This window comes from Pan troglodytes, chromosome 9 (genome assembly GCF_028858775.2).
Source record: "Pan troglodytes isolate AG18354 chromosome 9, NHGRI_mPanTro3-v2.0_pri, whole genome shotgun sequence".
In the NCBI taxonomy this organism is placed as follows: Eukaryota; Metazoa; Chordata; class Mammalia; order Primates; family Hominidae; genus Pan; species Pan troglodytes.
Window position 1 is genome coordinate 102,991,967 of NC_072407.2, and position 15,050 is coordinate 103,007,016.

The window sequence follows — 15,050 nt, forward strand, 5'->3', positions numbered from 1 at the left end:
CAGGCCAGCATTGACTGGCCACTTTCCATTCTTGGCTCTCTTTTTATCTTCAAGTTTCTCATTATTTATTTGATTTGATTTGTATATGCTTTCGTTTTCATGCCATGAACTCCTTTGCACATCTATGCATTAGACTTAAAGCAATCTGTAGTCATTTTGAAGGTATCCTTTAAGATGTTTATCTCTAAGTTTCTTCCAGGCAGGGAATTGCAAAGACTACAGATTTAACTCACAGGCCTGACACTTTTACAGTGTGAAAATTGATGCCTTGACTTTGCCCTACTTTTCTAATCTTCTTAGAAGTTTAGATGGCCAAATATGAAGGATGGAACTGTATAACATTTTGATTTCTTATAGTGCCTTATGGTGCTTTGTGTATGGGAAGTATTTATTTTTATTTTTTAAAAAAAACTTCAGGCCAGGCATGGTTGCTCACACCTGTAATCCCAGCAAGTTGAGAGGCCTAGGCGGGAGGATTGTTCGAGCCCAGGAGTTCAAAACCAGTCTTTGCAACATGGCAAAACCCCACCTCTACAAAAATTAGTTGGGCATGGTGTCATGCGCCTGTAGTCTTAGCTACTTGGGGGCTGAGGTGGGAGGATCACTTGAGCCTGGGAAGTCAAAACTGCAGTGAACTCTAGTCATGCCACTATACTCCAGCCTGGGTGAAAGGGTGAGACCTTGTCTCAAAAAAGAAAAAAAAAAAAGTCATAAAGATACAATTCACATACCATACAGACAACTCATTTAAACTATACAATTCAATGGAACTTTAGTATATTCACAGATCTGTGCAACGATCACCACAAAAAAATTTAAAGCATTTTCATCACCTTAAAAATAAACATCACATCCTTTAGGTATCATTTCCAGTATACCCCACAACCATTAATACTGAAAAACCACTAATTATTTTCTGTCTCTATTAATTTGCCTACTCTGGGCCTTTCATACAAATGAAATTGTGTAATACGTGGCCCCTTTGGTGATTGACTTCTTTTACTCAGATGTGGTTTTCGAAGTTCATCCATCTGAAAGCATGCATCAATACTTCATTTCCCTTTAGGGCCAAATAACATTTTATTGTATGGATAGACCACATTTTGCTTATCCAAATATTAGTTGATAGGTACCTTTTCACTATTATGAATAATATTATAAACCAGTGGTCCCCAACCTTTTTGGCACCAGAGACCAGTTTTATGGAAGACAATTTTTCCATGAAAAAATTGGTGAGGAGGGAAGGGTTTCAGGATGAACCTGTTCCACCTCAGATCATCAGGCATTAGTTAGATTCTCATAAGGAGCAGGCAACCTAGATCCCTCACAGGCACAGTTCACAATAGGCCTCACTCTCCTATGAGAATCTAATGCCAGCACTGATCTGATAGGAGGCAGAGCTCACCCAGGTCTCACCTCCTGCCATGCAGTTGGGTTCCTAACCGGCCACAAATGACCTTTACTGGTCTGCAGCCCAGGGATTGGGGACCCCTATTATAAACATTCATGTATGAATTTTTGTGTAGATACATGTTTTTCTCTCTCTTGAGGAATTACTGAGTCATGTGGTAACTGTATATTTCACCATCTGAGGAACTACCAAAATATCTGCACCCCTTGACACTCCCACCAGTGATATATGAGGGATACAGTTTCTCCATGTCCCTCACACACACTTGCTATTATCTCACTTTTTGAGTCTAGCCATCCTAGAGAGCTGAACTTAGATTTCACTGTGGTTTTGATTTCGATTTCTCTGATGACTAATAAGAATCTTTCAAATGCTTTTTGACCATTCATATATTTTCTTTCAAGAAATGTCTATTCAATTTCTTTGCCTATTTTTAAACTAGGTTATTTGTCTTTTTATTATTTAATTATGGGTTGTTTATATATTCTGCATACAAGCCCCTTATGAGATAAATGATTTTTGTAAATATATTCTCCTATTCTGTGAGTTTTCTTTCAATTTTCATGACAGTGTACATGAAGCATGAGTTTTTAATTTTGAATATTTGTTCCTTTTCTGTCTTGTAATGGGGTTATTTTAAAAGATTATTTATCTGTTAAGTATGGTATCAGTTTTTCCAATTGGTTGGGTTATTGGAGCGACAAGTAATTTGGTTCTATACCCTTGGGAATAGTAAAGTGCTATATGAGATTTCCTCAGTGATAAAAGGAACTTTCTTAGTATTCAAACCTATTCTGTCTATCTAGGAGTTTGTAGTTGTTATTACGGTTACTGTTATTATTTTAAAGGTCAAATTTACTTTAGGGTAAACTGAAACCATAGTTTTTTCCTCACATCCCAGCCATTCAGGCAGATTCACCAAAGAAAATGATATGTGGGAAGCGCAATTCTTAAAGCTTTTCAGGCTGTCCTGTTCAGTTCCTTTCATTTCACATCTTGGAATTGTGTAGAGGATGAAATGAACAAGTATATATTCAAACCGATAAAAACGTTTAACTTTGCTGCCATCTAGAGGCAGGTATTTCATAATGCAATCTTCAATAAACCCAAATGCTGCTTCCAAAGATGTGGAATAACAAGGAAAAGGTGTATGATTTTTTTGTATATAATTCTTATGTGCCTTCCATAGGATTGTACATTTCCTAGTGGGTGCTCAGCATGCATTGTGAGATTAAAAGGTATTTGTCTGCTACTAAGTGAATCTGAATTCTGCTAGAAGCTGCCAATGGGTTTATTTTCCTCTTGACTGAAGTTGGCTGCATATAAAATGCTGAGGATATAGAATAATATGAATAAGATGAAGGTACCAGGATCTTATTTTTTAGAACATGATTAAGAATTTAAAAGCAGAGTTTAGTGGGAAATATTGATTTACCAAAATCTGTGTCAAAATACGTCCGTAAGAGTTTTGGTTAGGACGACCCACATGTGGTTCAGTGAATCTGCAAGCATGAAGTGGCCCTTCACATGAGGGAGTGTCTCACAGGTAGTTCCATGAAGCGCACCCAGCATCTTCTCCAGATGTCTAATCTTTTGAAATAGAATACACATTGACATTCCTTATCCAAAATGCTTAGGACTAGAAGTGTTTCCGATTTTTTTCATATTTTGGGATATTTGCGTAGACATAATGAGATACCTTGGGAATTGGATCCAAGTCTAAACATGAAAGTCATTATGTTTCCTATACACCTCATACACATAGCCTGAAGATTATTTTATACAATATTCTTAATAATTTTGTGCATGAAGCACAGTTTGTATATATTGAACCACCAGAAAGCAAAATTTGGTGCGGAATTTTTTCACTTGTGGTATCGTGACAGTGCTCTAAAAATTTTGCATTTTGGAGTGTTTTGGATTTCATGTTTTCAGATTAGTATTAGTACTTTAGGACTGGAGCATCAAGCCATGGCATAGCAATTTGAATGTACTGGAAACTTATGTGGCTGAAGAATCATAATTGACCATTTGTTAGAATTTTTAGCAATGTTCTAGGTGTAGTTCTGAATGGTTTACTTCATGCTTCTGAAAACATCAGTGTGCTTTGTCTTTTTTCCATGTTCTAGAAACCAAGAATATTAGAAAAGTTGGATCTCAGGGGATTCGTTGTTTTATAGAAAGATTTATCACAGATATTCTTAAAATCTTCTTTACAAGTTTAATTAACTTTTATACTGATGATGATTTTAAAGTAGCACCTGCTTTGTATAGCATCCAGTTTGTAATGAGACAGTTTAATTGTGGATTAATTATAAATGGTAAAACATGAAACAATACTTCCTTAGCAACTTCATAATCTGTTAGTTGGATGTTCAGAAGACTACTGTTTTATATATTTCAAAAATATTTTCTTTTCTCTCTGAAAAGCTCTAAATCTAAACATGCAAACCTTTATTAAAGGTATTTTTGATCCAATTTAAGCTGCAGTTTTGTTTGTGCCATATTATATGCATTCAGGTAGACTATATATTTTACTGGATAATTTGACAAATATAGCATCATTTTAAGATAATCTTGAATATTTAGGTTTGATAATAAGTATTAGTTGATGTAAAACTGACAGTGTAAAATAATTATAAAAGGGCAAATGCTACATTTTGGTACAATATCAGGACTGTTTGAACAAGAGAAGTCCTTAAAATATAACAACAAAAATGGTTTGAAAATGTTTTCTGAAATGAACATGACTTTGTATGAACTTGACTTGTTTGTAGGAAGAAAAGCATGAGGTCATTGTTTTCAGATAGAACCAGTGTTGATCTGTTGGCAATCATAGCACATGTAACCAGTTGATGCTTAGCTGAATCCTCCCTACCTACCCAGACAGAGAAGGTGGCTGCGTGTTATTTACATGAGAAAATGGTTTCAAATTGTGTTTCTTCCTTAATTTAAAATAATAATATACAGATACATTATGAGTGAGTTTTCAAAAATGTTTTCTAACTTTATTGCAGGAAGAGGTTGTGGGAAAGATTAGGTTAGTAGACAAGTCTGTGAAATAAAATCCCTGTGAATGAAATGAAAATGCTTAAATTTTTTTTCCAATATAACGTTCCATATAACCTGTGTCCTGTAATTCCATGGAGAGCCTGTCTTAATTTATGGATAAAAACATAAATACACATATGAATTTGAGATTAGAAGGTTAAGATCATAGAAATTATGACTTTGTAAAGATTTCACTTTCTCTGAAATGAAAAACCTGTGTTATCTAGTTCAATGATTTTGCTCACCACTTCCCTGTTTTATGTTCTTTCCATTCCTTTGCTAAAATGTTGTCTATTCAATACTCAAATCAGTACTGCCACCTTGTGATACTTTTTCTTAATTTCATCTGGCCAAATTCTCATTCCTTCCCTTGGGTACTTCTTATCTGTGATTTACTGGTTTGGTCTTCCTTACGTTGCACATCTTTTATCCCCTTGTTTTGATTAGAAGTTCTTCCAGCGTGGGATCTATGCTATTATACTTTAGTCATTATCTTAGTGGTCTCTTCTGGATATTTCTTCAATGCATTTGAATAGCAGAATAGTTAACATGACAAATGTCCTTGATCAGCCTCAAAAGTTAAATTACCGTCTACCAAAAAGGAAATAAAAATCCTTTTGTGGTTTCTGTTTTATAATCGTAAATCTATTGCGTGCCTTGCCAAAGCCATTGAAAATGTATTAGTTTGAGGAATTATAATGAAATATAATTTTCTCCCTGTTTTAAATCATTAAATGATCATTAAAACACATTTTCATGGTTTCTTTATCTCTTTATCTTTGCAGCTTTTGTCATTTCTTCAGGGCTTATTTACTTTTTACCATGAGGGATATGAACTTGCCCAGGAATTTGCACCGTATAAGCAACAGCTGCAGTTCAACTTGCAGAATGTAAGAGTATACCTGTTCTTACTGTCTCTCAGCAAATCTGCAAATCTGATTTCACAGGGCAACTAATTACAATTTTTTTCTAGCTGCTAGTGGAAAATACAACCCACAAAACCCTAACCTCAGTTAGAAAAATTTATACTAGCAAATTTTATAAAAATAAATATTACCCAGTTGGAGACACCTGAAAGTTTATTAACTTTTGCCTTCATCCAGTGTTCTTGTTAATTTACTGGGTGATGCAGGATGAGTAAGTTTGGAGAGCTAATTTGCAGTATGGTGGCTCTAGGTAGTAACACTGTATTGAATACTTGAAATTTATTGAGAGTTTAGGTCTTAAATGTTCTCAGCATACACAGATGGTAACCGTGGTGATTGATATATTAATTAACTTCACTGTGGTAATTTCATAATGTATACATGTATTAAAATATCACATTGTACATGTTAACTATACAATTTTTATTTGTCAATTATACCTCAAGAAAACTAGAAAAGAAAATACTGGAAATAAGGAAATAAGACCTTAGAGAAGTCTTTTTTTTTTTTTTTTTTTTTTTAAAAGATGGAGCTTCGCTCGTCACCCAGGCTGGAGTGCAGTGGCATGATCTCAGCTCACCGCAACCTCCACCTCCTGGGTTCAAGCAATTCTCCTGCCTCAGCTTCCCAAATAGCTGGGATTGCAGGCATGCACCACTACACCTGGCTAATTTTGTATTTTTAGTAGAGACGGGGTTTCACCATGTTGGTCAGGCTGGTCTCGAACTCCCGACCTCAGGTGATCCACCCGCCACGGCCTCCCAAGTGCTGGGATTACAGGTGTGACCCACCGTGCCTAGCCTGAGAAGTCTCGTTTTTAAGAGAGCAAAATTTCTTTATTTGTGAAATGAAGGATTGTACTTTAATAACAAAGATCTCATCTTTCTCTGAAATTGAATGTAAAATATGTCCTGTTTATTATTTTCAAATAACAGGTTTGAATGTGGTTTCGAGGCATTCAAAATAACTGCTTTAAAACATAAGTGAGAGATCCTTTTGTAGTTCATGGGCATGATGTTTGGGTGTTCACGCATGTGTGTGAGACATGCCACCCTCTGAACTTTGTTACAATCTCAGCATATTAACCGTCTAACCTGAAAAAAAAATAAGAAAAAATAAATACAAAATAAAAAATTTTTTTAAAGTGAGAATTATTTCCGTACAGGCCACCTATTTCTATCAGAATTTATTTTGTAAAATTGTCTAATGAATCCTTTTAGTCTCTGATTGCATAGCTATACAAATTCTGATGTTCAAATGCTGAGCAACACTTGCATTGAAATAAAAACACACCCAAAAGTTGAGCCAACCCATTTCACATGATCAAACCTGACACATAATGATGTCTTAATTGTTGAGGTTTTACTATAACTGAAACCCTGACTGCCAAGTACTATATAGCCCAAATCATTTGGAAAATCTTCACTTAATTTTCTACAAAGTGTATGTTTTTCTGCTTATCTGGTTCTTGCCGTTGTGGAAATGTCCAGTAAATAAAACTACAGAGTTAGAATGTCCCATAAGAAATATGTAAGGGGATTTATTCCCTTGTGTTTTGAGTTTTAGCTTTTATTTGACTTAGATTTTCTAGCAGAATCAATTTCACCTTTAATTCATTCTATTGTTTTTCCATATGGAATGTATTTAGGCTTTTACAGTTACTATTAAACGCGAAAATTATAAAAGCTGAACTATTTTTATGATTTACTTCCACATTAAATAAAATTACATTAAGATTCCTAGGATTCAGGAACAAGAGAGAAGTAAGGAAATGGAGAAAAAAAAATTAGACCCTTATGTTTGAAAGACAAAAATAGTGAAAGTGACAAGAAAATTTTCCTAATTTTGAGATTTTTTTTTAAAATGGGGCATAAACTCCTTAGATTTAGGTGGTAGTGATTATTATATCTTCAGAAGCATATTTTTGAGGTAATGCGAAAGAGGTATTCATAGAGAAAAGCCTGATTCTTCCTATAGCTTAAATAAACTTGATTTAAAGTGAGTAATCTATTTCTTGCAACAGAAGAAGTTAGAACTTGGAAACCCATTGATTTTTATGAGTTAATTTATACACTCACCTCTTAATAATACCTTTGCTAGTAAACCAAGCTACGTGATGTTTCTTCAAAAATCGCCTTTGGAACTGTGGTAACAAACTTCTTTTCTTGACTTGTTCAATGCCACATGTATCAAAAGTATATGAATTTATTTTGTTTTTTTCCCTCAAAAGAAACTAAGTCCCTATGTATCTGTTTTTTACCTTAGGTATTTAGGGAATTCAAATTTTATGTAGTGCATCCTGTATTTTTTTAATTGCCATAGTTTACCCCCTAAGTAATAATGTTAGAGTGTGAAAATAGGAAGAAGGTCACACACACACACACACACACAGACACACACACACACACACACACACACACAGAGATTCAAAGAGAAACATGCAGAAGGTCATTCAGACAAGTTTTCACTAAATCAGTTCAAATCAGACCTTGGGACCCAACATCACAAAGACATAGATGTGGTGAATACTGCCAAAAGAATCAAGGTCATCTTTGTGCAATTTGCAGTTTTGAAACATTTTTCTGGGCCGGTCAGGTGGCTCACACCTGTAATCCCAGCACTTTGGGAGGCGAACAAATTGCTTGAGCCCAGGAATTTGAGACCAGCCTGGGAAACATGTGAGACCCCATCTCTACAAAAAATTAGCCAGTGTGATGGTGTGTGCCTACAGTCCCAACTGCTTGTGGGGACTGAGGCAGGAGGATCACTTGAGCCCTGGAGGTCAAGGCTGCAGTGAGCCATAATTGCACCTGGTTGACAGAGTGATACTCTGTCTCAAAAATAAATAAAAGCAAAATAAAATACTAGTCTGGATGTTGCCGAAACTTGGTAGAAAATAATGACTGAAATTATTGTTTCTGTTTACTTAAGACAAGGAATAATTTTGAAAGTACTCGACAAGAGGTAGAGCGGTTGATGCAAAGGATGAAATCTGCCAACCAGGACTACAGACCACCCAGCCAGTGGACGATGGAAGGCTATCTGTATGTCCAGGAGAAACGTGAGTCACAAAGACATAATTTCACATCTCTTATGACTTAGCCACAATCATGAGATGTGACTTGGTTAGCAGTATTTCCTTCAAGTAGGAGGACTGAAATTTCTTATAGCTTTATATCTACTTTCCCCCCACCACAACCAAAATGAGGACGTTTTTCCGCATTTTGCCATCAGGATATCTAAGCTGGCATATTGTTGAACTTGGGACTTAACAGTCTTCACTCATACCATAACATGCGTTCAGTTTTAGCGTTTAATTGTGATACTTAATCTCAACTTAAAGTTTCATGGAAAATTGCAAGCCAAAGCCTTTACTGACATGAATCATCCTGGTGACTGTGATAATAGTTTTACCCTCTGGCAGCATTATTTTATTTAATTTTGTGCCCTGTCAGTTTTCAGGCGTATAATTGGTAGTCATGGTAATGTCAAATTGGCGCTCCTGAGGTTCGGAAATAAGTACCAAAGCCAATAGAGCACTATTATAATTGCCTCACACTAAGGACATTTTTCTCACAAAAATATTAAAAAGCCATTCAGACTTGTGTAACTGGAGTTTTTTGTGCATGTTACTTGTCATTAAGTGGAATTAGTTGGACTGTTTTGACTACATTAACGCTTTCAAACCGGATATGCCCTAAGGCATCATTCTCGTGCTGTTTTTGGTGAAGAAACACTTGTGTGTGAGTCTCCAGCCCATCGTGGACCAATGTGAAAGGCTTTTGATATACTGTATGTGCAACATGATTAAGTGATGCTCATTTGTTGGAGAGCAGGACACACACAAATTTGATTTGATCCAGCAGACTCTGCAAACATTTATTACTGCATGGACTTGATGATAGAGGAACACTGGCTCAAGAGATCTGGGTTTTAGAATGTTTCTCTCTCATAACTACCTACCTTGGCCAGTCTACTGTTTTCATATCTAAACATGATAAAACTAGTGATCTGCCTAGGTACTCTATAGTTAGTGCATAATAAGTAGCTTTTACCCTCCCCCCAGTTCATGAAAAATTACCAATCCCTTGGCTTGTCAGTAGGGTATATAGATTTCACTTAGGACTCTAAGGAAATTTTTATTTTTTTTTATTGTTATGTTTTTTACTCAAGCCTGGAAAGGACTCTAAGGAAATTTTTGAGTATTTAAATGATTTTGTACAGGTTTGAGAGCCTTCATGTGACAGTACATTGAGAGGAGCTCACATTTTCTACCAATAAAATATTTGTCCAACTGGAAGAATTTGTTGCCAGTGAGGGCAGTAAACGTGAAAGTGGTAGAGGAGGTACCATCCTTGGATTTTTTATTCATTATGGTCTGATTATGTTTTATTTCTTGAATACTTTTCTAGGTGTTACACACTTGCTGAAATCTTTGTGGGCACACAATATTTTATTCTAAACAGAAAAGATTTAGATTAGCTTGCAATATTATTTTGTACATAATCTTCAAATATATCATATTCGGTCCTACTTGGTAGTGAGTGCACCCACTGGTTGGAACCATGGTTTGCCTACCTATTGTCAAGCTGTTGGACATTTGGGTCAGTCTATAAGCATAGGCCCTTCAATAATTTGGGGGTTACATGGATGGACTAAGCGCAGTGTTTTATGCGCTTACCTGATGTTGGTATCTTTTGTTCTAAGATGCTTAACTTCTCTGGGTCATTCTAGACTGATGATAAAGCCCTTTGTGGTACTGACCTCTTCTCTGATTTTTTTTTTTTTTTAATCTCTCTTAATGGCACCCCTCACTCTCCTAGGCTACATAAGTCAAGGCAATCCATCCTTAGTACCAGTGTTTCTCTGTAGCCTTGGGACAAACCTGTCTATTCTGTCTTCTTGATATCCTTTGATTCCATACCTTCTCTCCATCTCCACTGCCTTCGCCCAGGTGAGACCCTTGCAGTGACCTCCTAACTGTTCACCCTTTGCCTCCAGGCTTGCCCATCATCTAATGCGTCTTCTACAGTGCTTCCCACAGATCCTTCTAAAATGCTTCTTTGGTTGTGTCCTTGTTTTGATGGACCCTTAGCAGTGTCTGAATTGGAGGGTCTCACAGTTCATTTCTCCTTATTAGCACTCTCTTTGTTGATATTTTTCCTCCCCCAAGACAATTTCCATCTTGATTTGATCTGTATCTGCCTGCATTATTTTTATAGCTTTATTGGGTCTAATTGGCATAAATTAATTGCACCTGCTTAAAACATACAGTTTGATAAATTTTGCCACATTCATTCACCTGTGAAGCCATCACCACACTACAACATAATGGACATATTTATCACCTTCAGAAGTTCTTTCTTGCCTCATTATAATCCCTTCCTCCTGTCTGTTCCCACCTATCATCTTCTCCTATTCCCTTTGCCAAGGGATATAAAGAAAAAGGAATATATTTATATGCTTTTGGAATTATTTTATATGAGGAGCATATATCCAAAGCCCCTTCTAACTTGGGATCTTTGAAAGCGTTTACAATTAAAACAATCAAACCAGTTTACTAAGATGTATCGATTGTGGACTTGCTATCACTGGGTGGATAAGTTCTGTGGGGGACAAAAATGAGATAAATATTTGGCTTCAAGATTTTTATTCTGTAGTTGAAAACGTAAGACACACTTACACAATTAGCAGCCAGTGATCAATATCAAATAAATATCAAAGCCATAAATTGAGTGATAAATGGAGATGGATGTGATGGGGTAGGCTTAGCTCATTGTTTGGACACAGAGTTCCACTCTACCTGAGCATGTGGTGTTTATGTTATCCACCTCGAGGCATGCATTAAATCACATTCTGCTAGACTTCAGTGTAACCGGAAGAGCCAGGGGTTCCAGAGTTAGAGCTATATTGGGATTCCATGCCTGTGCTGACCTGTGACTTGTGCCAATAGTTTTCTGAGCTCAGTCTTGCTTCATTTATAAAAGAGAGGGATTTAAACCCATGTCATAATGATATTGCAAGAATTAGAGTTGTCATATGTAAAATGTCTCTATTCTCCGTAGTGTCAATAAGAATAATACTATGCTTACTATTGGGTTCTTACTATTCTTTGTAATTTATGTTTATCTCATTTAATTCTAAAATAGCTTGAAAATATCATTTCTCTAAAAAGAACAACTTCAGTCACATGCCCTATTGATGAAAGTATTTCCATCTGTAGGTCACAGGCTCAGTTTTCTTAAAATGTTCTTTATAATGTCTGATATAAAAGGTTCTTAGATAAAATATGGGCACTTAGTAGGTATTCGATGAATGTTAATTCCCCTTCCGCACTGCAAATATTCATCTCAGCAACCTTAAATGATTACTGGGTAAAATAATTAAACATCTTTTATTTTGCAACTTTAGAGCTGTAATCTATTTTTATTTTCCCAGACATTTTTGGGAACTGTAGAATTGCTTGTCTAAGAACATCTGCCCTGGCCTAGTGCCAGTCAACTTTAAAGAAAGCAGCATGTATTTGCAGCAAACTCAAGGATTAAATGCAGGAGGTCCTGAACTTCAGATGGAGGCGGGAAAAAGGGTCTTTGGTTTAAAATGTCAGAGCATTGCAGCAGCTATATTTTAAAATTATAGCTAATATTGCTTCATATATTGCTACCTACATAATGAATTCACTACATATGAGAATTTCTATCCAGTCACTTTCCACTAATTAGCTCGTAAGTCTTTAGGTATTTTACATCACATGTAACAGAATTATCAACAAGTATTATTAAGTATTATAGTGTGAAATGGTCCCCAAATGGAATTGAAGTTAATTGTAATAATCTTTTGTGATTATAAAGTATATGACTGCACCCTGTAATTTTAAAATCTGGAGTGGCTTAAGTATTAAACTCGATACCGAGGGCGTTATTATTAAAGAAAAAAATTAAATGGCTCATGAAACACTTTTCTCAAGAGGTACTTTTTTAAATTTCAATTTCTTTCTTTTAAACATGGTTCCGAAATGAAGCCAGCAAAAACATGTGCATAGTAGCTGCTAGAAAAATTCAGATGTTAAGCAAGATGGGTCCCTGGATGGAGATGCTATTCATATGTAGAAAACAAGCTCCATTTTCAATCCACTCAGCCCACTATGGTGTTTGGGTGCAGGATACTTGGCTTCCCTATGGGAAAACTGAAGGTCTTCCACCTTGGTCATGGAAACATTGAACTACCAATGCATTCTACGCCCTGATAAATTCCGTAAGGAGAATACTGGACAATAACATGGGTGCTATGGGAAAGGGTTACATGGTATTTTTGGGGGAAAAGAAAGTGAACATTACACATACAAGTTTCTTCTCATATAAATAGTGGAAATTATTTTCATTTTAAAGAGTAATTTGAACTTGTTTTTTTCCAGATTAGGAGTAAGAGGAAATAACTCTAAGGTCAGTAGAGTCTTAGAACTTAGTGAAGTCTTAGATGCGTGATTCATTCCTTTATTCATTATTCATTTGTCAATATTGACTGACAACTATCTGTCTGGCTCTGTTGTAAGGATTAAGAACTCATATTCTAGTCAGTTGAACATCACATGTTCCTGCTCACATAGATTCTTAAAATCTTGTGGCAGAGACACACAATAAATGGCTTAAATTAGTAAAACAAATCATATTTCAGACAGTGATAACCGCTAAGAAGAAATGAAAGCAAGAAAGAGAGATAAGTATTAAGGTGAGGGTGTTTAGATCTTAGATATCTCTCCAGGAAAGGCCATATTATGAAAGTGACATTTAGGAAAAGGCCTGAAGGGAGGTAACAGTGCAAGTCATGCAGGTATCTAAAGGAAAAGTAGTCCAGGCCTGGGAAACAGCAACTACAAATGCCCTTGGGTAGGAATGCCTCCATTGTGTTCAAAGACCAGCAAGGCGGGCAGTGTAGCTGGAGCTGAGTGCACAAGGCAGAAAGCAGTGGGATGTGAGATGGGGAAAAGAATGTGGGAGGCCACTCACTTGGAACTTTGTGGATAATAGGCTCTTTGATTTTTATCAGGAGTAAGATGGGAAGGCACTAGAGGGTTCTGAACAAAGGAGTGAAATGGCCTGGCTAAATTTTTAACACTATATTTCTGACAGTTATGAGAGTAAAGTATACAGGTAGAAGTAAGGACACCATTTTAAACAATTCGGACTCATTCCTCATTCTTCCTACCTCTATGGGGTACAAGTATACCACTTTTTCAGGTGGGATAACTGAAGTTCAGATCCAAAGTAACTCACAAGTTTTACAAAGTAGGTGTCAGAGCTGCAAGCAGAGCCACGTTGTCTGATTCTAAGACACTCTACCCTATACCGCTGTCCCTCTGTTCTTTCTCATGCACAGTAAATGTTACAAACTAGCATGGTATAGGAGAGATAATCGGTTGTATATCATAGCACTGGAGAATGTGCAAACTTTGATACAAATCATTTATTAACAAAATCTGAAATTTTTTTGTTTCCTTACATTAGGACCGCTTGGTTTTACATGGATTAAACATTATTGTACATATGATAAGGGAAGTAAAACATTTACAATGAGTGTTTCAGAAATGAAATCCAGTGGGAAAATGGTGAGTTAGTTTTGTTTTCTGTTTGTTTTTTAAACTGTTCATTATTTAAGTAATGGAATTAAAACAAAAAAATCACACTTGTTTCTCTAGTTAACATGTACACATTTACAAAAAAATAGAAAGTCAAAGGTTTTCTCTCATTTTTGTGACGTGAATGACTTGAAAAGAGTAGCCAGGGTCTTCCTTTAACTTGGCCATGGCATATTTGTAAGCAGTCGAGTTAAATGTAGGGATCCTTCAGTAGATTACAGAGGTGTCATCTCACATTTCCGGCAGCAGAGTTATTTGTCTATGCTGTTGGTTGGCTAGCAGCCCAGGAAGGGACTGTCAGTGGCTGGAGCAGGCTCAGGGATTCTGTATCTTTCCCCTGAGTGGCCTCTGAGGGAGGCTACATTTGCCCCTGCATGCCTTGTCCCCTTCTGCACTGCATACCGTTGACCAAAATGCTGGCTAACAAGCTTTCTCAGAAGAAACCAATAGATGCTCATTTACCCGAAAAGTAAATTGGTCACTGAAGGTCTCACATGGCTAGTGAACAGTATAGAATACAATGTACTTTGTTTGAGGAAATGCTGCAGAGAGCTTTATTGTCTGTGGCATATAATCTTCTTGTGAGTTAAAGTATGAATATGGCAAATGATTGAACTTGTGAATTAATTAGGTCACAATCTGAGCACGCTAAAGCTGGGAGTTACACTAGAGATAATTAGTCCAGCCTTATTTTAACAGATTAGGAAATAAAGTTAGTATAAAGTAAGTGCCTCGCCCAATTAGTGGTATAGATCATGGCAGAGGTAAATGTTGATCTAACTTAGACACATACTCAAATATGTCAGTTGAAACTTATTGTACTTGGGCATTCATCAGAGTCTAATAATTCAAACTGAAAGACATAAAATAAAGGAGAACATACCAGAGAAAAAGACACCTTAGTTGCTACCATCCTGGGAAGTTACTAAGTGCCATAACACACCTAGTTTCTACTCTAATAGTTACTACTGTAAATCCAACTTATGTGACAGTGAGTTAATAATGTAAGTAGACCAAGCCAAAGTTC

General features: G+C 36.2%; 1 protein-coding gene and 1 non-coding gene across 6 annotated transcripts in view; both read left to right on the top strand.

Moving 5' to 3' along the window:
• ARHGAP42 (Rho GTPase activating protein 42) overlaps nt 1–15,050 on the top strand; it is a 312,104-nt gene that overhangs the window by 245,995 nt on the left and 51,059 nt on the right. For 4 of the 5 annotated variants that reach the window (XR_010147096.1, NM_001358100.1, XM_024346820.3 and 1 more), the window contains 3 exon segments: nt 5,248–5,352; nt 8,320–8,449; nt 13,893–13,993. Coding sequence is in view for 4 of the 5 variants with exons in the window: in NM_001358100.1 (NP_001345029.1) it covers nt 5,248–5,352; nt 8,320–8,449; nt 13,893–13,993 (336 nt within the window). In the remaining variant the exon portion in view is untranslated. 5 annotated transcript variants of the gene reach the window in all.
• Nucleotides 6,379–6,483, top strand: LOC112204929 (small nucleolar RNA U13). Its single transcript, XR_002938672.1, has one exon. It is a non-coding gene; the product is annotated as a small nucleolar RNA U13 (small nucleolar RNA).